Genomic DNA, 27,570 nt, shown 5'->3' with positions numbered 1-27,570 from the left:
CTTCATAAGTTCCATTTGCAAGTGCAGTCACAGGAAGTGGTTTCAAGTCAAGGAGTTCCATATAAGTTGTAAGAGCCTGAAGGAACATAAGAAAACTTTAAGATTAAAACTCTTCATGGTGTTCAAAACATAAATATCAGTGAATCTCAAAATCACCTCAGGGAGCATGAGGTTCCGGAAGGACATAGTATAGAAACACTCTGAATGCTTCCATGAATCTGAAATTGCGTGGATGAAGTACTAGGGAGGATGTGTCTCAAATATTGGAACAGTGAAGTAGAGCTTCTGAGCATCCCCTTTGGCCATTTTCTCAAGTGTAATGGTCAAACAAACCTAATCAGGAAAGACTTCATTTCTTAAAACATAGGAATCAAATGTCCATGATGCAAATCAATGCAGCCTACGATTTAGAGCTCGATGCGAGCTTGAGAAACTGATGAAACATCCGACAAGAATTGCAAGAATTGATTTGTCAAAATTTCCATCTACCTTAGAATATATAAACAGATTTAGATGATGGAGGAGGAAGTGGCAAATGCTAGGGTGTTCGTCGGCAGCCAGTGATTATATCACCATTATGAAAAGGATCACTGTTCCGGCGACTGAGACAATTTGATCTAGAATCCCCATATGATAGGTTTGGACCGCTGGCAGCAGCATCAAACGTAGCATCTCCAGACCTCCCGGGAAGATGGGCCAGCAATGGTTGAACTTTCTACTGATGTATAGAGGAAAACATTACACGCTTACAAAAGAATTCTCATACCATGTATATATATAGATAGCTATACAAACTTGTAAGAATAGACACTTTTATAATCATAAAACAGGTCACCTTCATTGGAATAGGTGGATGCAGCGGCTGCCAGATTATCATTAATACAGAGTTGTGTAGTAAGCTTGGAAAGAATAGAGGACTGTTTCTGGATACGCTCTTTCCTCCGCTTGACATTCTGGTCCTCCTGGAGAAGCTCTTCTATTCTTTCCATGCTTTGAGCACTATAATTTTGAATTAAACGAGGCACATCATGATCAAAAAAGTAAAAGCATAATATGCACAAATCTTTTAAACAAGGAGATGAATGTTCACATATATATTGAAGAACTAGCTTAATAGGGAATGCTCTAGTGAGTATTCCGTAATCTCCCCATGTGCATTCGCGGTGGTTAAGAATTACAAACTGCCGAAAGCATCACACACGATAGGCTGGATGCATGGAAAGAAACAAACCTTATAGAACTGTATAGCTTAAATAGCATGTCTTCTTTGTCCAATCCCTGAGTTCAGACCATGCTGGAGGAACTTGTCGTGAAGTTCATGGCAAAGTACCCGAGCTAAAGCTCTTTTACCCTCGGAACTATGAACCATCTGTTCACCAAGCTAGGAAAGTTCATCCTGCCCTGGATTCTGCAGTTGTCACACGATCAATATCAATAATCAATTTTAAATATAGAGGTGAATAGTGGATCATACTCTAGCATATGACGTACAAAAAGAATCAATGCGTCCAAACAAAACTAGAACAGAAGCAACTTCACGAGACAACATACCCTGAAAGAAGATTTGGCAGCCTAATTTCCATGCTATTTTGGATCTGTTGAGCGAGGGTACTCCACTAGTTGATGCACGTACTTGTTTTCCCTATTCAAGTTTGAATTCTCATTTTCAGGTCTTGATTTCTCTTCCAGAAATGCTTCAAGTTGAAGCCTCACTAAACCGTCATGTTTTCCTCCCATTACTCCATCATGAAGCTCCCCGTTTCTTCCTCCAATAACTTACTCCGGCTATTTTTTTTCACATTTTCTTGGAAATCTTCCTTTGATTCTGCTCTGTTTTTTCCTTTTCTAGATCTGTTCCACAAATTTTTCTTTTCTTTTTTTTTCCACAGATCTGCCTTCTCTTTTTTTTCTTTTTTATGTTTTTTTCTTCTTTTCTCCCCATTTTGCTCTTGTTCTACCCCTTACCATGTTTCTTTCTACTCTTTCTGCCATAGTGTTGCCAGATTACAATCATAGTCTAGCATATTCAACATGCTACTTGGGACTTGCCCTGGAGCCTGCAGTAATCACACAATCAATACCAATAATCAATATTCATTATAGGTGTAAATTGTGCATCATACTCTAGCATATGATGTACTGAAAGTATCAATGCGTCCAGACAAAACTTGGACAGAAGCAGCTTCACGAGTCAGCATACCCTGAAAGAAGATTTGGCATTCTTATTTTGCGATCTTGATTTCTCTTCCAGAAGTGCTTCAAGTTGAAGCCCCGCTAATCGTTGTCTTTTCCTCCCATTACTCCATCACGAAGCTCCCCATCTCTTCCTCCAACAGCTTATTCTCGTCTTGGAACTCTTTCTTTAATTCTGCACTGTTTTTTCCTTTTTCTAGATCTGTTCCCCCAATTTTTTCTTTTCTTTTCTTTTTTTTCCACAGATCTGTCTCCTCTTCTTTTTTTTGCTTTTTTTCCTTTTTTTCTTCTTTATCTGTTTTTATCTTCTTTTCTCCCCATTTTGGTCCGTGTGATATAGCACATCAAAAGCCTGTCATGATTACAATAACTCTAGTCAGAATAAATAAAACCCAAGAGTTCATGCTTTATTGAGAAAACTGCAGGGAAACAACAAGGGAGACTGGCAAGTTTCATCCAAACCTTCGTCTGTATGGGGTTAAAATGTATGTATCTGTACAATTTTTCATAAGTTCCATTTGCAAGTGCAGTCACAGGAAGTGGTTTCAAGTCAAGGAGTTCCATATAAGTTGTAAGAGCCTGAAGGAACATAAGAAAACTTTAAGATTAAAACTCTTCATGGTGTTCAAAACATAAATATCAGTGAATCTCAAAATCACCTCAGGGAGCATGAGGTTCCGGAAGGACATAGTATAGAAACACTCTGAATGCATCCATGAATCTGAAATTGCGTGGATGAAGTACTAGGGAGGATGTGTCTCAAATATTGGAACAGTGAAGTAGAGCTTCTGAGCATCCCCTTTGGCCATTTTCTCAAGTGTAATGGTCAAATAAACCTAATCAGGAAAGACTTCATTTCTTAAAACATAGGAATCAAATGTCCATGATGCAAACCAATGCAGCCTACGATTTAGAGCTCGATGCGAGCTTGAGAAACTGATGAAACATCCGACAAGAATTGCAAGAATTGATTTGTCAAAATTTCCATCTACCTTAGAATATATAAACAGATGCAGATGATGGAGGAGCAAGTGGCAAATGCTAGGGTGTTCGTCGGCACCAGGATTATAATCACCATTATGAAAGGATCACTGTTCCGGCGACTGAGACAATTTGATCTAGAATCCCCATATGATAGGTTTGGACCGCTGGCAGCAGCATCAAACGTAGCATCTCCAGACCTCCCGGGAAGATGGGCCAGCAATGGTTGAACTTTCTACTGATGTATAGAGGAAAACATTAAAATAACCTAATCAGGAAAGACATCATTTCTTAAAACATAGGAATCAAATGTCCATGATGCAAACCAATGCAGCCTACGATTTAGAGCTCGATGCGAGCTTGAGAAACTGATGAAACATCCGACAAGAATTGCAAGAATTGATTTGTCAAAATTTCCATCTACCTTAGAATATATAAACAGATTTGCAGATGATGGAGGAGCAATGGCAAATGCTAGGGTGTTCGTCGGCACCAGGGTTATATCACCATTATGAAAAGGATCACTGTTCCGGCGACTGAGACAATTTGATCTAGAATCCCCATATGATAGGTTTGGACCGCTGGCAGCAGCATCAAACGTAGCATCTCCAGACCTCCCGGGAAGATGGGCCAGCAATGGTTGAACTTTCTACTGATGTATAGAGGAAAACATTACACGCTTACAAAAGAATTCTCATACCATGTATATATATAGATAGCTATACAAACTTGTAAGAATAGACACTTTTATAATCATAAAACAGGTCACCTTCATTGGAATAGGTGGATGCAGCGGCTGCCAGATTATCATTAATACAGAGTTGTGTAGTAAGCTTGGAAAGAATAGAGGACTGTTTCTGGATACGCTCTTTCCTCCGCTTGACATTCTGGTCCTCCTGGAGAAGCTCTTCTATTCTTTCCATGCTTTGAGCACTATAATTTCGAATTAAACGAGGCACATCATGATCAAAAAAATAAAAGCATAATATGCACAAATCTTTTAAACAAGGAGATGAATGTTCACATATATATTGAAGAACTAGCTTAATAGGGAATGCTCTAGTGAGTATTCCGTAATCTCCCCATGTGCATTCGCGGTGGTTAAGAATTACAAACTGCCGAAAGCATCACACACGATAGGCTGGATGCATGGAAAGAAACAAACCTTATAGAACTGTATAGCTTAAATAGCATGTCTTCTTTGTCCAATCCCTGAGTTCAGACCATGCTGGAGGAACTTGTCGTGAAGTTCATGGCAAAGTATCCGAGCTAAAGCTCTTTTACCCTCGGAACTATGAACCATCTGTTCACCAAGCCTGGAAAGTTCATCCTGCCCTGGATTCTGCAGTTGTCACACGATCAATATCAATAATCAATATTAAATATAGGGGTGAATAGTGGATCATACTCTAGCATATGACGTACAAAAAGAATCAATGCGTCCAAACAAAACTAGAACAGAAGCAACTTCACGAGACAACATACCCTGAAAGAAGATTTGGCAGCCTAATATCCATGCTATTTTGGATCTGTTGAGCGAGGGTACTCCACTAGTTGATGCACGTACTTGTTTTCCCTATTCAAGTTTGAATTCTCATTTTCTGGTCTTGATTTCTCTTCCAGAAATGCTTCAAGTTGAAGCCTCACTAAACCGTCGTGTTTTCCTCCCATTACTCCATCATGAAGCTCACCGTTTCTTCCTCCAATAACTTACTCCGGCTATTTTTTTTCACATTTTCTTGGAAATCTTCCTTTGATTCTGCTCTGTTTTTTCCTTTTCTAGATCTGTTCCACAAATTTTTCTTTTCTTTTTTTTCCACAGATCTGCCTTCTCTTTTTTTTCTTTTTTATGTTTTTTTCTTCTTTTCTCCCCATTTTGCTCTTGTTCTACCCCTTACCATGTTTCTTTCTACTCTTTCTGCCATAGTGTTGCCAGATTACAATCATAGTCTAGCATATTCAACATGCTACTTGGGACTTGCCCTGGAGCCTGCAGTAATCACACAATCAATACCAATAATCAATATTCATTATAGGTGTAAATTGTGCATCATACTCTAGCATATGATGTACTGAAAGTATCAATGCGTCCAGACAAAACTTGGACAGAAGCAGCTTCACGAGTCAGCATACCCTGAAAGAAGATTTGGCATTCTTATTTTGCGATCTTGATTTCTCTTCCAGAAGTGCTTCAAGTTGAAGCCCCGCTAATCGTTGTCTTTTCCTCCCATTACTCCATCACGAAGCTCCCCATCTCTTCCTCCAACAGCTTATTCTCGTCTTGGAACTCTTTCTTTAATTCTGCACTGTTTTTTCCTTTTTCTAGATCTGTTCCCCCAATTTTTTCTTTTCTTTTCTTTTTTTTTCCACAGATCTGTCTCCTCTTCTTTTTTTTGCTTTTTTTCCTTTTTTTCTTCTTTATCTGTTTTTATCTTCTTTTCTCCCCATTTTGGTCCGTGTGATATAGCACATCAAAAGCCTGTCATGATTACAATAACTCTAGTCAGAATAAATAAAACCCAAGAGTTCATGCTTTATTGAGAAAACTGCAGGGAAACAACAAGGGAGACTGGCAAGTTTCATCCAAACCTTCGTCTGTATGGGGTTAAAATGTATGTATCTGTACAATTTTTCATAAGTTCCATTTGCAAGTGCAGTCACAGGAAGTGGTTTCAAGTCAAGGAGTTCCATATAAGTTGTAAGAGCCTGAAGGAACATAAGAAAACTTTAAGATTAAAACTCTTCATGGTGTTCAAAACATAAATATCAGTGAATCTCAAAATCACCTCAGGGAGCATGAGGTTCCGGAAGGACATAGTATAGAAACACTCTGAATGCATCCATGAATCTGAAATTGCGTGGATGAAGTACTAGGGAGGATGTGTCTCAAATATTGGAACAGTGAAGTAGAGCTTCTGAGCATCCCCTTTGGCCATTTTCTCAAGTGTAATGGTCAAATAAACCTAATCAGGAAAGACTTCATTTCTTAAAACATAGGAATCAAATGTCCATGATGCAAACCAATGCAGCCTACGATTTAGAGCTCGATGCGAGCTTGAGAAACTGATGAAACATCCGACAAGAATTGCAAGAATTGATTTGTCAAAATTTCCATCTACCTTAGAATATATAAACAGATTTAGATGATGGAGGAGCAAGTGGCAAATGCTAGGGTGTTCGTCGGCAGCCAGGGTTTATATCACCATTATGAAAAGGATCACTGTTCCGGCGACTGAGACAATTTGATCGAGAATCCCCATATGATAGGTTTGGACCGCTGGCAGCAGCATCAAACGTAGCATCTCCAGACCTCCCGGGAAGATGGGCCAGCAATGGTTGAACTTTCTACTGATGTATAGAGGAAAACATTACACGCTTACAAAAGAATTCTCATACCATGTATATATATAGATAGCTATACAAACTTGTAAGAATAGACACTTTTATAATCATAAAACAGGTCACCATCATTGGAATAGGTGGATGCAGCGGCTGCCAGATTATCATTAATACAGAGTTGTGTAGTAAGCTTGGAAAGAATAGAGGACTGTTTCTGGATACGCTCTTTCCTCCGCTTGACATTCTGGTCCTCCTGGAGAAGCTCTTCTATTCTTTCCATGCTTTGAGCACTATAATTTCGAATTAAACGAGGCACATCATGATCAAAAAAATAAAAGCATAATATGCACAAATCTTTTAAACAAGGAGATGAATGTTCACATATATATTGAAGAACTAGCTTAATAGGGAATGCTCTAGTGAGTATTCCGTAATCTCCCCATGTGCATTCGCGGTGGTTAAGAATTACAAACTGCCGAAAGCATCACACACGATAGGCTGGATGCATGGAAAGAAACAAACCATATAGAACTGTATAGCTTAAATAGCATGTCTTCTTTGTCCAATCCCTGAGTTCAGACCATGCTGGAGGAACTTGTCGTGAAGTTCATGGCAAAGTACCCGAGCTAAAGCTCTTTTACCCTCGAAACTATGAACCATCTGTTCACCAAGCCTGGAAAGTTCATCCTGCCCTGGATTCTACAGTTGTCACACGATCAATATCAATAATCAATATTAAATATAGGGGTGAATAGTGGATCATACTCTAGCATATGACGTACAAAAAGAATCAATGCGTCCAGACAAAACTAGAACAGAAGCAACTTCACGAGACAACATACCCTGAAAGAAGATTTGGCAGCCTAATTTCCATGCTATTTTGGATCTGTTGAGCGAGGGTACTCCACTAGTTGATGCACGTACTTGTTTTCCCTATTCAAGTTTGAATTCTCATTTTCAGGTCTTGATTTCTCTTCCAGAAATGCTTCAAGTTGAAGCCTCACTAAACCGTCGTGTTTTCCTCCCATTACTCCATCATGAAGCTCCCCGTTTCTTCCTCCAATAACTTACTCCGGCTATTTTTTTTCACATTTTCTTGGAAATCTTCCTTTGATTCTGCTCTGTTTTTTCCTTTTCTAGATCTATTCCACCATTTTTTTTCTTTTCTTTTCTTTTTTTTTCCTCAGATGTGTCTCATCTTTTCTTCATTTTTCTTTTTCTTTTTTTCTTCTTTTCTTCTTTTTTTCTTCTTTTTTCTTTTTTTTCTTCTTTTTTCTTTTTTTTTCTTCTTTTCTCCCCATTCTGGTCCGTGTGATACAGTACATCAAAAGCCTGTCATGATTATAATAACTCTTGTCAGAATAAATAAAACACATGAGTTCATGCTATTGAGAAAATTGCATTGAAACAAGGCGGACTGGCAAGTTTCATCCAAACCTCCGTCTGTATGGGGTTAAAATGCGTGAATCTGTACAATTCTTCATAAGTTCCATTTGCAAGTGCAGTCACGGAAGTGGTTCCAAGTCAAGGAGTTCCATATGAGTTGTATCAGCCTGAAGGAACATAAGAAAACTTTATGAGCAAAACCCTTCATAGTGTTCAAAACATAAATATCAGTGAATCTCAAAATCACCTCAGGGAGCATGGAAGGACATAGTACAGAACCACTCTGAATGCATCCATGAATCTGAATTACTTTGATGAAGTACTACGGAGGATGTGGCTCAAATATTGGAACAGTGAAACTAGAGCTTCTGAGCATCCCCTTTGGCCATTTTCCTCTGTATGTAAACAGCTCTGAGTGGTGTATGTGGGCATTCTCAGAATCCTGCAAAGCAAAAATTATTAATCATTGGTTCAGTTTCTCAGAGAGAGGCATAGAGTTGCTGAATTTTTAATGTGTCAACTCTCCTCCTCCGAAGACTTGCACGTATCAGCTATAAGGCTTTGCTTAAATAGAATCAAGTCAAGAGACATGTGCACCCCTTCTTCCTTTTGCTTTCTAAAACAAGCTTCCGCAAGTTATCAATTGTATAGTGAAAACGATCCTTCTAGATGAACTCATGTGTAATGGTCAAATCAACATAATGATTGTTGATAGGAGAGTGTGCTCAATCCCCTGCCAATTATTTGTTATTCTTATAAGAAAAAATGCCAAATTTATCAAATTCCTTAGTAGTACGAAAAACTCAAAATATGGAGAGTGAATGCAGTTTCTCCTTTTAATCATTGGTTCAGTTTCTCAGAGAGAGCAGAGAGTTGCTGAATTTTTAATGTGTCAACTTCTCCCCTCCGAAGACTTGCACGTATCAGCTATAAGTTTGCTTAAAGAATCAATCAAGAGACATGGCACCCTTCTTCCTTTTGCTTTTCTAAAAAACAAGCTTCCGCAAGTTATCAATTGTATAGTGAAAACGATCCTTCTAGATGAACTCATGTGTAATGGTCAAATCAACATAATGAGGAAAGACATCATTACTTAAAACATAGGAATCTAATGTCCATGATGCAAACAAATTCAGCCTACGATAAGTAACTAGCTCATTACCTAACATTGTTGATAGGAGGTGCTCAATCCCCTGCCAATTATTTTTATTCTTATAAGAAAAAATGCCAAATTATCAATACTTAGTAGTACGAAAAACTCAAAATATGGAGAGTGAATGCAGTTTCTCCTTTATATTTCGTATTTCACTATCATCATAAGATAACACAAAAATGTCATTCGTTATGGCATCCTCAATTCAAAATAGAAAAATAGCAATATATTAATATAAGGATGTCATGAACATCTTTACGAAGAAAACGATAAGGATCAAGTCAGAAAAATTGTACGATTATTTCCAATAAATTTAGAAATTCAATATGTATAGCCATCACGATAATATGTTTTCCATGGGAGTTCAACCAACACACAAGAACTTCAGCAGTTGCGAAGACAACTAACAGAAGCACAACATAAACCGGACATCTACACACAAAAATGTCTATATTGATCGATCCTCAAAAGAGCAAACCATGGAGAATTAGAGCTCGATGTGAGCTCGAGAAACTAATGAAACATCCGACAAGAATTGCAAGAATCGATTTGTCAAAATTTGCATCTACCTTGGAATATATAAACAGAGCCAGATGATGGAGGAACAGGTCGGCAAACGATTGGGCTTGGACCGTTGGCAGCAGCATCAAACGCAGATCTCCATCCTCCCCGGAATATTGGCCAGCAGTGGTTGGACTTTCTATTGATGTAGAGAGGAAAACGTTACACGCTTATAAAAGAATTCTCATATACAAAAATAAATAAACCATGTGTATATAGATAACTATATAAACTTGTAAGAATAGACACTTTTATAATAGTAAAACAGGTCACCTTCATTAGAATAGGTGGATGCAGCGGCTGCCAGATTATCATGAATACAGAGTTGTCTAGTAAGCTTGGAAAAAATAGAGGACTGTTTCTGGATACGCTCTATCCTTCGCTTGGCATTCTGGTCCTCCGAGAAGCTCTTCTATTCTTTCCATGCTTTGAGCACTATAATTCCAAATTAAACGAGGCACATCATGATCACAAAAATAAAAGCATAAGATGCACAAATCTTTTAAACAAGGAAATGAATGTTCGTATAGATATTGAAGAATTAGCTTAATAGGGCAGGATCTAGTGAGTATTCCGTAATCACCCCATGTGAATTCTCCGTGGCTAAGAATTACAATATCCGAAAGCATCAAAATCCAGTGGATGGATGCTTGAAAAGAAACTAACCTTCTAGAACTGTATAGCTTAAATCGCATGTCTTCTTCTGCCATTCCCTGAGTTCAGACCATGCTGGAGGAATTTATCGTCAAGTTCACGGTAAAGTTTCCGAGCTAAAGCTCTTGTACCCTCAGAACTATGAATAAACTTTTCACCAAGCCTGGAAAGTTCATCCTGCACTACTTGGGACTTGCCCTGGAGCCTGCAGTAATCACAAAACCAATACCAATAATCAATATTCAATATATAGGCGTAAATAGTGCATCACATTCTATCATATGATGTACTGAAAGAATCATTGCATCCAGAAAAAACTAGGATAGAAGCAGCTTCACGAGACAATATACCATGAAAGAAGATTTTGCAGCCTTCTTTTCATGCGTTTTGGATATGTTAAGCGAGGGTACCCCACTAGTTGATGCCGGTCCTCGTTTTCCCTAGTCAAGTTTGCATTCTCATTTTCTGGTCTTGATTTCTCTTCCAGAGTGCTTCAAGTTGAAGCCTCACCCAATCGTCGTCTTACCCTCCCATTACTCCATCACGAAGCTCCCCGTCACTTCCTCCAACATCTTATTCTTGCTATTTTTTTCCATCAATTTTTCTTTTATTTTTTTCCACAGATCCTTCCTCTTTTTTTCTTCTCTTCTCACCAAATCGCCGTCTTTCCCTCCCATTACTCCATCACGGAGCTCCCTGTCACTTCCTCCAAGATCTTATTCTTGCTATTTTTTTCCACCAATTTTTCTTTACTTTTATTTTTTTTTTCACAGACCTTTCCTCTTTTTTTCCTTCTTTTTCTAATTTTTTCTTCTATTCTCCCCATTTTGCACTTATTCTACCCCATCCATGTTTCTTTGTACACTTTCTGCCCTAATGTTGCCTGATTACAAGTTGCAGAGCAGTCATGATTCATAGGCTCACCTGGTGTCTTCACAATAACAGCTTCTCTGCAAATGAACCAATCTAATTCAGTAGGGGTTCAATGAATAAGCATTCAGCAAGTCCTCATTAACATCTATCCTCGTTTCTTTTCTTTTAAAATAAGTCACAATCTAACAAATGTCTTTAGCAATCATATCACCATGAAATACCAAGGAAAATCAACTGATATACAAAATTCCAACTTTACAGTTTTTCTCTGAGAATCAAATAATTAATACAACAAATCGAAGAAAAATATCTTTGCATTCGTTTTAGTCATGGAAACACCTTCATATACAAAGGAAATTCAACAGATGAACAAAATTTTAGAGTTTCTTACCCAGACATTCTTGCTACGGGTTATGGGCAGAAAAGAGAGGGAGACGGAGTGCCGGTAGTGACTGGACTCCACGCGGTGACGACGCCGGGAGTAAGAAATTGGGCGAGAGAGAGAGAGAGAAGTTGGAGGCGGTGAGATGCTGGAGATGAGAATTTGATTTTTGGGCGAAAGAGAGATGCATCCTAATTTGGGAATTGTGAGAAGAGAGTGAGAGAGAATCAGCGAGTTTCGCCGGAGAGATGGATGGGAGTGGTACAGTAGGGTTGGAGACCGTTGCACAGTTTTCAAAATGTTTGAAATGGATGGAAGTGGAAACGCATATTTGGGGGTAGGGATTTAAGTTTGTAGTATATGAATTTAATTTGAATTTGATTTTCAAAAATAAAATTAACAGATTTTTGTTTTCTATTAAGCACTCAATTCATACAAATTATTTTTAAAAATTCTTACTTTCTTAACATTTTATTTTATTTATTCAAATAAAAATTATTTAACGCCTACACTCCTATTTATTTTATTTTCAAGATATTAATAATTAGTCATGCTTATTCACTTTGTAAAATCTTTTTATTTTTTTAACAATCAAATAATTAATATAATAAGTTTTTATCAACTTTCATCTCATTAAAACCTCGTTTGGTTGCCTTGGTAGTATTTGATAAGATAGGGCTGCATTATCTCTAATTCCATGATTAAGTAATGGAATATATATTTTATTCTTACACAATTCCTATCGTGGGTTTGATTTTCAGGTGTTTGGTTTGAACAATGGAAAATAGGGATATAAAAGGGCGTGTTCGGTTATGGATATTTGGTTTTGCATGAAATAAATCTTAAATGATTTGAATCTGAGGGACCCACCAACATGTATGTGTCTGCATGCATTTGGTGTTGAACCCATCTGCAACTTGTATGATAATTAAGTCATACCATATATTACAAATTCCACCGCTACCCCCGAATCATGTAAGACATGGCAAACCCAAAATTGTTTTAAATGCACACCATTCCTCCCCTACAGACGTAGGCTACAGCTGATCGATCATAAACTGATAATTTGTTTTCGTCGGAGCATCGAATTACCCCCCGTATTGTTTCCCCTGTTTTTGGATGCATCCATTATGCGTTCTTTTGTTTCTTGTACTGGTTTACAAGTCTGACCTTGGTGTGAAGGTGAATATGTCGCAGTCCACTAATGTCATGGGTGATGGTAATGGACAATAGCAACGAACAAATTGAGCTACAAATTAACTGGTTATTCAGAGGAAAATGTTTATCTGAAGAGGACCGTCAACGGAACTCTAGAGTGAGGGGGAGTAGCAATTTGGGTAGAGGACGAACACTCATTAATTCTCACGCTATAGAAGAGAAAAATTGATGAAAAAAAGTTATTTTAATACCCGAAGCTCACACAATGAAAGAAGAAAATTGAGGGATATTGAAGATGGGTATGGAGCTCCAGATTTTATATTTGTGTTTGATGGAGGATTTTGGATAAGAGAGAAAGGAATAAGGGGCGTAGAGTGAGGTTCTGTAAATGAGTCAAATCAAAGGGCAAAAGTGGAAAATAGGCTTTATTTCTTAGTTTGCTATTCATTAAAGAATTGCTAAACCACCAAAGTCGTCTGTTTTGAAAACGTATAATTTCATGGCAACAGTGGCGGGTCGCCTTCCATTTCTCAAGATTCATGACCATTGTTGTGCTAAAAATATTCTACCAAAATTCTTGAGTCGTTTCTTCCAATATTGATAATAATAGTAGTAGTAGTAGTAGTAGTAGTAGTAGTAGTAGTAGTAGTAGTAGTAGTAGTGGTAGTGGTAGTGGTAGTGGTAGTGGTAGTGGTAGTGGTAGTGGTAGTGGTGGTGGTGGTGGTGGTGGTGGTGGTGGTGGTTTAAGTCCTATCAGTTGTAGTTGTCAGTCAAACACGGATGTTGCAGGTTCAATGCAGGGCGGCATCGGCAGATTTGGGTAATTTGACAAGAATGCTCTTTAAGGGCCTGAGGGTGTTATCGTCCGAAAAAACTTCATTTGTGATTGTATTTTTTTGTTAGGCCCCTCTGGTGCTATTTTTTTTTTGTTAGGGGTCACTGGTATAACAAGTGGAAAAGTTAGGGGTATTTGGTGCAGTTCACTCAATTATAAAAAGATACACCGAGCAGTGTGAAATTGCAAGAAAAGGGTCGGCTTGGAATATACTCTCACAAAGTACTCAAATCTTTCATTTTAAAACTATTAAGTTTTTAATGAATAGAAAATTCTTATTTGATCTAAATCTTCAAATCAAAACGACAGAAACGATTCGTCGAACACTTTGCATGCAAGAAGAAGATTTACATAGTGCTCTCAAATTACTGTCAAATATCTAAATTAAATCTTTTCCTTACAAAAAATAAGGATACACACTGCATAAACACACAAAAATTTTGAAAAAAATAAATAAAATCAAGTAGTGCCTAGTTGTTTCAAACATGCACCTCTCCTCTGAAATATGTAGAAAACATCACATGACTAATCATATGAATCGGTTTGAAGACTGTTATTTTTAGGGGTGCAGCTGTATTTTTGGCTCACAACAAACAATTGATTTAAATCGATAAAAAATGTCATATGACAAGCCATAACTCACTAAAATTTAAAGAATTAGCTTTGAATCATATTTAATTTATTCACTTTGATTTTTCAATTATTAATTTTAATAATATTTAATTACTTAAAAAATGGAGTATATAAATATGATGAGAATAAGAAATAAGATTTTCATATATTTCGTTTAGACGATATAAAATTTTGCATAACAATTGACATAAATATCAATTAATTCATATCTTGCAGTTAACATAATTAATTAAAATTAAATGGGTTATTATTTTATTATATTTATTCCCTAGATATTTTTTTTTATTTTATGTGTGTTTATTTATCCTAGTATTTTTGTATTCTATATTGCACTTTATTCTATGTGTACCAAAATAAACATTTAAAATATTTATAAGACCTTAACATTTACTCATTAATTTATTTATATAGGAGTATATTTTTTTGGAACTTTATTTTTAATCAAATTAATTTTATTGGTATTTTATTTATTTTAGCATAATTATAATAAAAAATAGTTGAAATTATTATTATTTAAATATTTATATATAATATTAGCGGAATAATATGTATGTTCAACCTAATATACTACATGTTTATATTTTATTTACGGTACATGCTACCTAATAATATATTTGTATCAGATCAGATTTGATAAACATTATGAGTTATATGTTTAAATATCTTATTCTTATTATATATTTTTTACTTTCAATGTTATCTATATTGTAGTTAAATTCTAGTTGTCACGACCAATAGACACTACTGCTAATTGAATATTAATATGTTATTTATTTTATTACTCTATAAAATATATTAGATTTATAGGTATATAATTTTGCCCCAGAAGGATACATAATTGAAAATAGATATTGCATGCAATAATTGTTATTAGTAGCGCTGACATTTATACACCATAATGAAATTAATGTAGAAGATAAAGAAATGAATCAAACAATCAATTTTTAAAAAATAAAAGAATATTTTTTAAATTAAATTTACTATTTTTTACTTTTTATTTGATATTTAACTTTAATAAAGTCCACAATAATTAATTTGACAAATTATGCATATATATCAACATAATAAAAGGTTTCAAAGTAAACTACTATAAAAAGTCCAAAAAATCTTTGAATTTTATTAGAAATTTCATTTGGTATTGCATTTATAACATTAATGAAATTCAGTATAGATGATAAAGAAATGAATCAAACAATCAATTTAAAAAGATTAAAGAGAATAATTCTAAAATAAAATTTACTTATAGTTTATGAATTTTTATTATATTTAACTTTATTAAAATTCACAAATATTTATTCGATGAATTATGCATATATACCAAGATAATAAAAGGTTTCACAAAGTAAACTATAATAAAAGGTCCAAAGAACTTTGAATTTAATTTGAACTTTCATTTGGTATATTGCACTTATAACATTAATGAAATTCAATGTAGTTGATAAACAAATGAATCAAATAATCGATTTTTAAAAAATAAATAGAATAATTTAAAATTAAACTTACCTATATTTATGATTTTTTATATATATTTAACTTGCTATTAAGGTCCACAAATATTTATTTAATGAATTATGCTTTTATACCAAGATATATAATAAAGGTTTCAAAGTAAACTATAATAAAAAGTCCAAATTTTTTTTAATTTTAATTAGAACTTTCATTTGGTATTGCATTTATAACATTAATAAAATTCAATATAGATGATAAAAAATGAATCAAACAATCGATTTAAAAAAATGAAGAGAATAATTTTTAAATTAAATTTACTTATATTTTAAAACTATTTACTGTATTTAACTTTATTAAAGTCCAGAAATTTTTATTCAATGAATTTGCATATATACCAAGATAATAAAAGTTTTCAAAGTCTTTATAATAAAAAGTCAATTTTTCTAAAAATTTTTATTAGATCTTTCATTCGGTATCGCATTTATATCATTTAATGAAACGCAAAATTATATGCAGTTATTTTTTTATTATATTACTATATAAAATATAATTAAAGTTATAAATTAAACAAAATAAAGAAAATATTGAAAAAATCTCCTATCGTAATTAGACTTTATAAGTGAAGAAAACATACAAACATTATATATATGACTATAACATAATTAGAATTTAGAATTTTGCATATTATTAATTTATAAGTTGAATTGAATTTTATAATGTATTTTAATTTATAAACTTAATTTAATTTTCATAGTGTATGAAAAAAAAATACATAACAATAGCAATATCATAATTATCATTTGTAAGTATTTTAAGTTACAAGTTTAAATTTATTTTATAATATTATGTGTAGTACTTGCTTTTTAACCCATTGAAGATAGTGATGGAGGAGAAAAAAGTTTATTAATAATTAAAACTCAAAAAAATGTGGAAGAGAGAGGAGAGAATCTGCACATACATTTTGGCAAAAATGTGGAAGAGAGAGGAGGAACTAGGGAGAGAGATGAAAGGAACTATACTCCCTCCGTCCCAGATTAAGAGTCACTTTTTGCCATAAAAGTTCGTCCCTGTTTAAGAGTCACATTTAGAATTTTCCATATTCGGTCATACAATTTTACCCCATTCTTCATCAAAATTACATAAAAATGCCATTATCTACATTAAAATAAACCAAAATAAAAACCAACCATTTAATTAACCCCAACCCCCCCAACCCACCTAACCCTACCCTCATTTGACTTTCATCTCTCTCTCTACCTTCCCGACTGTGTTTCTTCGATCTGGAACGAAACCTAATCGTCTCCTCCGATTAATCGCCTCTCTAAACCCGCCGTTACTCCATCACCGTTGCCTTCTCATGGCCGATGAATGGGTTGCAACGCTGGAGTTTGAATCGTTGCCATCTTTCGAGGCACCACCAGAAACCCTAATCGTCCCTGAAACACCACCGGAGGTCCTTGACCGGTGGGAAAGCAAATGAGCGGTCGATTGGTACCACCGATCAGGAAATCGACGACCGTTTGGTGGCGTTGATGGGTCTGAAACACCTCCACCATCTGAGGTCATCCAAGAATCTGAATTTCTTCCACCAGCTGGGGTCTTCGACGGATCTGAAACCCAACCACCGCCCCACTCCTTTGCGGACTCTGAAGCTCAACCACCGTCTTCATCAAAGGTGGAGTACACCGAGAATGAGAAAGCAATGTTGTTGATCTTGTTGCCTAGCATGAAAGATTTCCTCTAATCTATGAGTATTTTTTCTGAGGTAAGCCACCCCCCTGTATAGGGTTTGGAGGTTGTTTCTATGGAATTGATTGAGGAATATTGCTGCCTTGACTATGTTGGAGGTTTTGATTTTTTGTATAACGGTTTGGAGGCTCTGATTTTGTGTGATTGGTCCTCTGTGATGAAATTTTTCTGAGAGATGCATGCTATTATGTGTATACAATGCCTTGGTTGGATTATTATGCTTAGAGCCACCCCTTTGATGGTTTGGAGGCTCTAATTTTGTGTGATTGGTCCTCTGTGATGAAATTTTTCTGAGAGATGCATGCTATTATGTGTATACACTGCCTTGGTTAGATTATTATGCTTAGAGCCACCCCTTTGATGGTTTGGTTGCTATTATGCGTATACACTATAATGCAGCCTATATACCCTAACCCAAAATAAAGGCTACAAACCAAAAAACAAATTTACATCCTAAACACCAACCTATTTTGATGCTTATACTATAAACCCCATGACCCAAGTGCCCTATCTACAACCCTAACACATTGCTTAGATGCCCTATGTGATATGAGCCACCCACATCATTCTCAGGGAGTAGTAGATACTCCAAGCTTTCCCTTACCAGATTCTCTTCAACCTCAAGTGAGGTAGGAAGCCCCACTGTCCTACTCAACTTATCTTTGTTCAAGTGGGGTATTTTGTAGTTGTTGCCCCCATGGACTTCTAGGATCTTGCTTAAACAGCTTTCCAATGTTAGGAAAACCTTGTTCAGAGTTTGTGGTGTGAGTTCCTCAAAAGAACTCCAAACATTTGCCAACAATTCATCTATATTGGTGGCTAGTTTGTCATCTTGTAGTGACTGTATGGCCCTAAAAAAGCCAAGGTCCAGCACATTAGTATCTGGGGAGTTGACTGGTTGGCTAATTAGATGGAATTTAAAACCATTTGTACTTGCAATAGCCTCAAATTGTAAGTCAGAGGATTTCAGGTGGGGTTTGGCATTATCTTGTTGGATGTATATCTCCTTGCTTGCATTGGCTGGCCACTTAGCCTTGATTGTTGGAATAATCTGTGCATGATTTGTGATTGAATGCTTTGATGACTAAGTGATGACATTACTAATGTACGATAGTAATGTGAAATAAATAAATGTACATACCTGATTAAGGAGACATTCTCTCATGGCTTCTTTGTTAACTGATGGGATAGGCTCTTGGCCTATTCTTTGACTTCCTTATGGCTGGAACTTGCTGTGTGAATGGAAATATGCCTATTTTACCATCAAAGATGGTCTGCTGTAACATCCCGAAAATTTGTGACTTATTTTATTTTATTGATGTGGATCTTGAATGGGAAATGCTTTTATGAAATTTAATTTCTATGTAATTGAGTTAATTATGTGAAATTAGTTGTTGTGGGTTATGTGAGTTAATATGATTAAGCTTCCAATGTGTGAATTAAATTAAGTGGGATCATGCATAATCATTCTAGCCATTTTATTTGAAATTTTCAGCCCTCCTATTTATTGAAAATAATACTTTCTTTCTTGGATTTAATTAATTATTTTGGGATATTTATCCAAATTAAATCCTACCATACCTTGCCAAATCTTTCCTTAGCCTATTTAAATTGGGATTTAAATTATTTCCTTGTGGAAATACTTATAATTTTTGCCCCCACCCTTCTTTTCTACTTGGAGATTCTTGAATTATTTTGTTTCTATTTTGTGGGATTCTTTCTCTCCAAATAAATTTGATTTGAACCATATCTCTATTTAATTAGTCAATAAAATCCCACAACCTCAATTTCCTTCAAAAGTACACGCCTATTCCCTATTCTTTTTATTCCACCAATTTTAATTAGTTTTATTTAAGTGGGGGAGTAATCCTTGAATAAATAGAACAAAAAAAAACCCTAACCCTATTTTCCTCATTCTCACGCTTCCCTCTCTCTCTCCCACACGTTTTTTTCCTCTCTTCCTCTCCTTCTCCACCAATTCTTCACCAATCATTTGTTCTTGCATCAATTTGGAGTTGGAAATTCAAGATTCATCGAAGAATCGCATCAATTATCTTTCCTACCGATTGTTTTTGAACAAGAAAGGTATATTTGAATTCTCTTTCTCATCATTTCCATTGAATCCTTGTTCTTGATTCCCTCATGCTTATAGTGAGTGTAGGAATCATAGATCGCATAATTAATCGGTGGGAATTTGTGTTTTGTATGAGGAGATTTGTGAATATGCGATTTTGAATGAATATGTGTGAAGTTTGAATGATTCATTGGTGAATGATGTGTGATTATATGAGAACATGATTGTGAAAACCTTTTGAAGCATGTTTGTGTGTGGGGAGCATGAAAATTTGTGTTTGGATGAATGAGGAAGAAACCCTAATTTCGAAATTGTGAAACCTGAAAACTGTGGTGTTCGGATAGTGGATTCCGACGTGTATTTGACTGACCAAACGATCTTATTTTGGTTCAAATTTTTAACTGAGTAGACTTCAAAGTTTTTTCTGTGTTGTGTGTAAATTTCAGCCCCTCTTGACGAAAGATGAGGTTTTAATAAATTTTTGAAGTCGACTGCACAATTCTGCCAGAAACTTGTATTCTCGCCCAGAAAGTTTCGTGTTCAATTTGACCAACCAAATGGCCTCTTTTTGATGTGAATTTTGAACTGCATGAAATTTGAAGTGTCTTCTGTGTTGTGTGAAAATTTTAGCCTCATTGGACATCAGATGAATATTTGGTAAATTTTTCAATAGAACTGCACAGTGCTGCCAGAATTTTTGTGTTCCGACCAGAGAGTTACATTATTGTTTTGACTGACCAAATGACGTGCTTTTGGTGTGGAATTTTAACTGTATGAACTTGAATGTGTTTTCTTTGTTGTGACCAAATCTTAGTTTCATATAAGGTCGTATGGACTTTTGGTGATTTTTACAAACCAACCGCGCAGTTCTGCCAGATTTGTTGTTATGTTGAAATATCACTTGTTGCCAAGTTTGGGTGAATTATATGATGCATGTATGATTAAGGAATGTATCCTATGACGTGATTATGTGTGACACGTTGAGAAATATTATGGCATATTTTCCTTATTTGATGAATGTTTGGGATGGGTAATTTAAGAGAACGATGAAAGGAACGATAAGGCATGCATGTTAAATTGTATTGATGGAAGGCTGATTGTGTTGTGGTGTTGACAAGGGTTGTTGTGCGTACGTGAGCATAAGGAACGAGGGGTTGCTTTTGAGTTGTGTATTGTGTTGTCTAAGCAAGCGAGGTGGGCTTTCTTTTACTAAACTCTTTTATGTTTCAAAAATATGATTGTGGAGCTATAAGGGTGGTTTAAAGTGTTATGTCATGCCATGATTGTTTTGATGTTGAGATTGTTGCCTGATGCCTAGTTCGTTTGAGCTTGCTCCGTTAGGCTATAGGGCTATGTTGAGATTGTGCTTGACGCCTAGTTCTTTTGAGCTTGCTCCGTTAGGCTATAGAGCTATGTTGAGATTATGCTTGATGCCTAGTTTGTGAGTTCGCTCCATTAGGCTATAGGGCTATGATAAACGAATTCGGGTCTGAGTAGGGCCGCAAACCCTATCAGGCTGTGTACACTAGTGGGATCGGGAGCCGTCCTTGCAAGTCGGCCGGTCTCGTGGGCGAATAGTGTGGCCACACTTTCGTCGCACTATGGTAAGAGGATGTGAATAATTGATTGATTGATGACCTCCACTCCTAAAATCTCTCCAACAACCAAATAAATCAATATCCATTAGTCTAATATCCCACATTCACGTCTTTCACATCTAAGTAAAATCTGTGAGAAAAACCTACTACAGTTTTCTCCTCTTCCGTCAAGATAATTTCTTCTCCTTCCATTGAATACGAAAATCTCCAACACTTGTTGATTCCATAACCAAAAATCTCAAACATCACAGTGTAAAAGAGAAACTGGGAGAGCTGTGATTACCTTCTGTGGTGCAAACTTTCTTCTTCCCAAAGGTATCCCTTTTTTTTCAATTCCATATTATAGTTCCATACACTCACGATAGTCCACCAGATGGAATTTTTGAAACAGTGGAATGATTCTTCTTGATAAAGTTTCAATCTTTAGTACTAGTGAAAATTGCCCTCTTACTTTCCCCTTCAATCTAAATTCTTAAAATTTACTTGCCTGCCCAAAAATATTTGAATCAAATGTATTAGAAAAAATTGAAATAAAAGGTTTAAAATTTGGGGAAAAGGGGGGAGAGAGGTACGAAATTGGTGCTTCTGTGAAGAAATTTTGACAATGAGCTCGATGTATTGGTGAACTGTGGAAGAATGGCAGTAGAGAGAGATGGAGGAAGAACAGAGATGGATTTGAGGTAGAGAGAGATGCCGTGATGGTTGGCAGTAAATTAAGTTACAACCCTTTTCTTTTCTTTTCTTTTTTTGTATTCTTTAACGGGTTTAAAGCAGGGAGTATATTAAAGTTACAGATTCTTATTCTTTTTGACCAATTAAGTTTGGATAATTAAACGTGTGGTGGCAGGAAATATTTTAGCTACTGCTTCTTTTTTTTCTTTAGTTTAAGTGTTAGGTATTTTATTAATGCTTTTGTTGGGCCATGATATGCAATGGGCTATGGGCTAATTAGAATTTAATTGAGAAAAGGGATACATGTGGAGTATAGTTTAAATAGTACTATTTCTCTCTTTCCCTTTTTATAGTGTAGGTACGTATATGTTTGGATGAGAACATTATGTTAAAATTCTTTTAGTAGATATTATTCATCATGAGATGGAAGGGCAGTACGTGTCTTCTTTTTTTTTGTTTTTTTTAAAAATCTATTTTAGATTTACTCTTGTGTTTTCAAAATCAGTGAGGAGTTAGGGGTTATGCTAGTGCATATACATGTGAAGGGAGTACATGTATGGTGACTGGGAGCATTTTTTTAGCTACTGACTTTTTCTTCATTGTTTGTTTAACTGGAGGCTGAACTAGTTTATATATTAATTGAGTTATGGTATTGGAATTGAATCTTTTGGCCTATTACAGATTAGTAAAAATTGAAAGAAATGAGTATTGGTTGGGACCGCTGTATTTAATTTGTTTGCTAATTCCAGATCCGTTGTTGGACTGAGGGTTAATATATGAAGTTTCACTATATGTGAACAAGGATAAATTGAGCACACACTTAGGATGCATGCATTTTTATTATTATTATTTCGCAAAGTCTGATTTTTTGCATATCATGTTATTTCGAAAAGGGTGAGCTTGTGCACGTTGTTTGCGGTGGGAACAGAAAGTGATTGAGGAGTAAGCGTTTGAGGTGGGCTTTCTTTTTAAATAAGGACTATGTCCTAAATACTCTTTATGTGAAAGGAGGTGGAAAGTGTTTGTCTTGCCATGTTTTGTTTTTGAATGAACCTATCTGAAGTGGCTATGCCATGTATGTTAAATCGAATTCGGGTCCCAGTAGGGCCGCAAACCCTGCTCGGACTAGTGTACACCCCGTAGATCGTGTGCTATCTCTTTGGAGTTGGCCGGTCTAGTGACTTGGTTCGTGGCCACGTTCCTTGTCATGTATGTTCAGATATGGTGATTATGAATGTGGATGGAAAATGGTCGGCCGACCGAACTTGTGAAATTTATGTTTTTGGTGTACTTGGGTTTCTTTTAATTAAAACCCCCAAGATCACTTGTTTATGGCTTGACAAACTATGTTTTGGCATGTGTCCACTGAGTGCATCAAGTACTCAGCCCTACATATTGTTTTTCTTAATGTGCAGATTGAGCGGCGATGGACGTGGAGGATGTTGAGCAGAGTTCATGGATTGTTTTGTCATGATTAATAATTGTTGGATTTGTCGTGTCTTCATACTCGGCATTTTCCGTGTCTTGAACGATTCCGCTAAGAGTCCTTTTCTTTAGAATTGTTTATTCGTGCAGACTCTAACTCGTTTGAAAATTGTTTACTGTCCACTGTTTATTTCCTTAGAGTTGGTATTATTGTTAGGAAAATATTATGACGTTTTCAAGGTTAATTCAGTTATTAAGATTTTGGTCAAATGTGTATGTTTTTCCCCTTTCTTCCCCGCTTCTTTAATCCTCCCCCAGTCACGATCAACCTTGTTTTCTATCCTTAGAAAATACGGGCGTGACATAAATATTACTATTTCAGAGAAATAAAATAAAATGACACATGCTATAATTTAAAATCAGTAAACTAAATAATAATATTTTATAAAATAGATTTGTTAAGAATAAGTAATGTTTATACACTAATAAAGTTTACTACTTTGATCAAGTGTGTTATTGTATATGTTTATAACAAATTTACAATTTTAGACCCATATAATAATATTGTTACGGACATACTAAAATGGTAAACCAAAACTCCTAATAATGAACAGAGAGAAATAATTTTTTTTGTCTTAATTTTTATATTATATTGTTCCTAATTTCATTTAATAGATTTTTCAATCTAAAATCAATATTTTAAAAATATCTTAATCTGTGCATCACACATGTGTAATACTAGTGTAAAATAAATTGTGAGATAGAGCTCAAAGTCGCTCTCATTTTATTTTACCAAAATATTATACACATGATTAATATAGTAAATAATTGAATGCTCAATAATTATTATGCATTTAATGCCCAACATTTGTGCAAAGTGTGCGTTACTTGAATTACAATGAGGCTGTCATTTAATTTTTTTAAATTTAATATTAACCTATTTGTCGGATTTGTGGATTTTAATATCAGGGAAGTTATAAGGATTATAAATTCAAATTGTTAGTGGAGAAAGTGGAAGGTTTTGAAAGAGTCTCCTATAATTCTATTTTTGGACTATAAATATAGGAGATTTGATTGTTTATAATCCACTCACTCAGCTATATGTTTTTCATTACTCTATAACGATATTAACATGAATCAGTTTCTATATGATGTTTTTCCCCTTTGTCTATTACTATTAAAGTTTGTTTTGAGCCATCATATCGCTCTCTCAACTGTTTTGTGTTTGGAGATTTTTTTCTTTAGTTTACTAATCTCTATTTCTATCAGTTTATGCATTCAATTTTCTATTATTTTTATGTTAATATATTTGTTGTTGTTGAGGACAAGAAAGAAAAGAAGGTGATGAAGAGAAGAGAAAAGAAAAGGTTTGAGATATTTGTGTTTGATATAGCCTAAACATTGATTTTGCTACATTATCTTTTGTAAAAACACTACTTCGGCTCCAATAAATAATATCATTGGGTGAATAGATGCTTGGATGAATGCAAGCAAGATTTTTTTTTGTTTACCGTTCACATAGCTCTATTGTAAAACATTTTCTTGATATAAGCATATCAATGGATTTACAGCCAAGATTCAGGTAAAAAAACATCTACTATCAGTAAGGATTATCAAGTAGTCCGACCCAGTGTAAGACATCGAATACAGATCTAAAACCCCCCAAAATAGAATAAGCGATCAATAATGTAAAATTGAACTAGGACGGAGAGAGAATTTTATTGATATTTGTCTCATTTGTTGGTCATGATGAGTAGTATATTTTAAAGTTAAGGGTTTAGGATTTAGGTTTCAAGGTTTGGGTTTTAAGAGAATAGGGTCACTATATTGCAATGAAATGAAGCTTGACTAGGAAGTGTCTTACCAGTGCAATCTTAAATTATAGCTTTTGATAAACAATATCTTAAATCTCATTAGGAGAAGTGGTAATTATACATTCTTTAGGTTTTTTGTTTTGTGTGATGTTTAAATGCTATAGAATGTCTTCAAGCTATAATGTTCATTTTCATGATTGCTATTATAGCTTGAACTTTTGGGCCTTGGAGATGATGGAGATGATGGGAGTGATGTGGAGAATGCGAGGGTTGCTACTAGGTTTTCTTTTACTCCCTTCTGGAGATAGTAAAATAAGGTTTTCACACAAAAATATCCAATGTTATTTTGTCTATCTAATTTTTCTATAAGTCTATATCTATACATATATAAAAGACGAGTTTTGGCCAATGCTATAATAGTTCTTTTTTTACCAATCACTCCATTGTTTTCATGCAAAGAAAACACCTAAAGCAACGAAATGATGAAAGGAGGCAAAGATGAAGAAGATAATAAACTATCACATTTGTTTTCACACATATACATAAATCATGAATTTGGAGATTAAGGATGAAAATAATAATTTTTTCATATCTTACGAACTATTATTCTAATGTTTATATGTATATGTTTTTTATTTGTATTGTACATTATTTTATCTTTTTTATGACGATATTATTGTCATCATTATACTTTTTAGTTGTAGTATTGAAGTATGTAATTAATAAATATTTTCATGTTGGTTTAATTTTAAAATTTATAACAATTTTATATCTATAATTGTTTACCATATTGTTATTATAGAGTACTATATACTTTTTTAAAAATCTTAATTAATTATGTTATTTTTTATTTTATTTAGTTTATTCGCAATGTCTAATTACTAAAACAAAATTCTATTTTCAATGCCATTTAAAGTCTGTAAGAAATAATTTAATGATGCTGAAATTATTTTATATAATTATATCATTGTTTTTATTTTTAATGCCATTGGAACGCATTTTAAACAACGTAGTATGGAAGAGTCTTAAAATTTGTGACAATAAAGAATAATAGACATTTTGCTTACTCAAATGTATTATTGTCTATGTATTTATACTTATAATTTTAGATCCATTTAATGATAGGGCTTCTTATTTTAAATAAATATTTCATATTTTGAGAAAAATAAAATGGGTCGTGCATAGCACGGTTGGAGAAAATAACAAGATTGCCAATATAAATTTGTAATAAATTTTGAAAAATGAAAAAATTTCTATTTATTTATGTAGTAATTAGAGAAATGAAATCTTTGATTAATTTAATATTATGTCCGTGTTCTGTTTTCCTTTATAATTTCTTTTAGTATTATTGGGTTAAATGTGTGATAATGTTGATATAATCCATCACTAATGTTTCATCACAATCATGTAGATCAATTCCCCACATCAAATTACATGTAACAGTATGCAAAGAAATTACATGTACCAGTATGGCGTGAGTAGTGGAAGGTGATCATGGGAGTCCTTTGGCTTTTCACTAAGTAACCTTCATTGTCTTAATTTTGTGGTTTTGTAGTGTGTTAATTTCTTGACCTTCCATGTCCTTATTTTGTGGCTATAAAAAGCATTGAGTTGTGGATGGATTACCCACCAACAAAAGTATACTCTTTTATCTCTCAATCTCTCTACATTTTAGTGTGTATTTGTCGCGACGGCACTTCCTAAGGATAGAAAGCACGGTGGATCGCGACTAGTGGGGGAATTAAGAAGCGGGAAAGAAGGGGTAGCAATCAAGGAAGTACGACATATAGATCAAAAGACGAAATTCCATTATCAAATAAAAGTTTCAAATCACGAAGTAACATAGTGTGAATGACATAGTTCAACAACTTAAAGAAAAAGTAAATAATCTTAAGACTTAGAGTAGCGGAAGCAATTGAGAGTTTGACTACTACTATGTATAAGGACACAGTAGTAACCGGAACATTTATTGAATAAAAATCTTGTCTCATTGCTCAACATCCTCCGCCTCCCGTCCTCGCTCAACCTGCACATAGGGAAAACATATGCAGGGGCTGAGTACTTGATGCACCCAGTGAACTCATGCCCGAAATACATTTATCGTTTAAGTTATGTCAAGCCATCATTGAGTGAAACTCGGGTTTTACTTTAAAAGGCAAAGAAACACTAAAATCATTCCTTAAAATAGTGTCCGCGCAGACAAACATCATCCTCCATCATATACCATATCTGAACCATCATGTGAAACGAGAATGTGGCCACAAACTCGATCACTGGACCGGTCGACCTAGAGGACGACTCACGATCCCCATCAGTGCACTAGCCTAAGTAGGGCTTAGCCCCTACTTAGACCCGAATTCGTTAACCATCAAAGTCTAGTAGAACTTTATTCTAGTATACAAATCAGATAGGCAATTCAAAAACATAAAATACGGCATGACATAATATTTAAAACCACCCTTATTTCACCATAAACATATCATTTCAAATAAAAGAGATTAAGTAATAAAGCCCACCTCAAAAGCTTAGAGTTTTCCTTAGTAGCTTCTCATTCCGACCTTAGCGGCTGTGCGAACCACCTTTTCGGAAAATACATAAAGTACCCATCAAATCTCGGTAACGAAGATATTTAGAATGCATG

General features: G+C 34.9%; 1 protein-coding gene and 2 long non-coding RNA genes across 3 annotated transcripts; 1 reads left to right on the top strand and 2 right to left on the bottom strand.

Annotated features, from left to right (window-relative positions):
- Positions 1-595: 595 nt before the first annotated feature.
- On the bottom strand, positions 596-1,737 carry LOC121757639 (dynamin-2A-like). The gene is made up of 5 exons (XM_042153155.1): positions 1,634-1,737; positions 1,351-1,408; positions 1,232-1,278; positions 836-999; positions 596-718 (listed from the first exon to the last, which is right to left on the bottom strand). The coding sequence occupies exons 1-5, from the start codon at positions 1,735-1,737 to the stop codon at positions 660-662; spliced, it is 432 nt and encodes a 143-aa protein (XP_042009089.1). The 3' UTR covers positions 596-659.
- Positions 1,738-5,854: 4,117 nt separating this feature from the next.
- On the bottom strand, positions 5,855-6,368 carry LOC121758581. Its single transcript, XR_006041520.1, has 3 exons — positions 6,294-6,368; positions 5,961-6,137; positions 5,855-5,880 (listed from the first exon to the last, which is right to left on the bottom strand). It is a non-coding gene; the product is annotated as an uncharacterized LOC121758581 (long non-coding RNA).
- Positions 6,369-21,112: 14,744 nt separating this feature from the next.
- Positions 21,113-23,385, top strand: LOC121757359. The gene is made up of 3 exons (XR_006041249.1): positions 21,113-21,333; positions 22,584-22,645; positions 23,106-23,385. It is a non-coding gene; the product is annotated as an uncharacterized LOC121757359 (long non-coding RNA).
- The last annotated feature ends 4,185 nt before the right edge of the window (positions 23,386-27,570 follow it).

This window comes from Salvia splendens, chromosome 12 (assembly GCF_004379255.2).
Source record: "Salvia splendens isolate huo1 chromosome 12, SspV2, whole genome shotgun sequence".
In the NCBI taxonomy this organism is placed as follows: Eukaryota; Viridiplantae; Streptophyta; class Magnoliopsida; order Lamiales; family Lamiaceae; genus Salvia; species Salvia splendens.
Note: the sequence above shows the minus strand (reverse complement) of the source record. Positions and strands in the feature narration are given on the sequence as shown.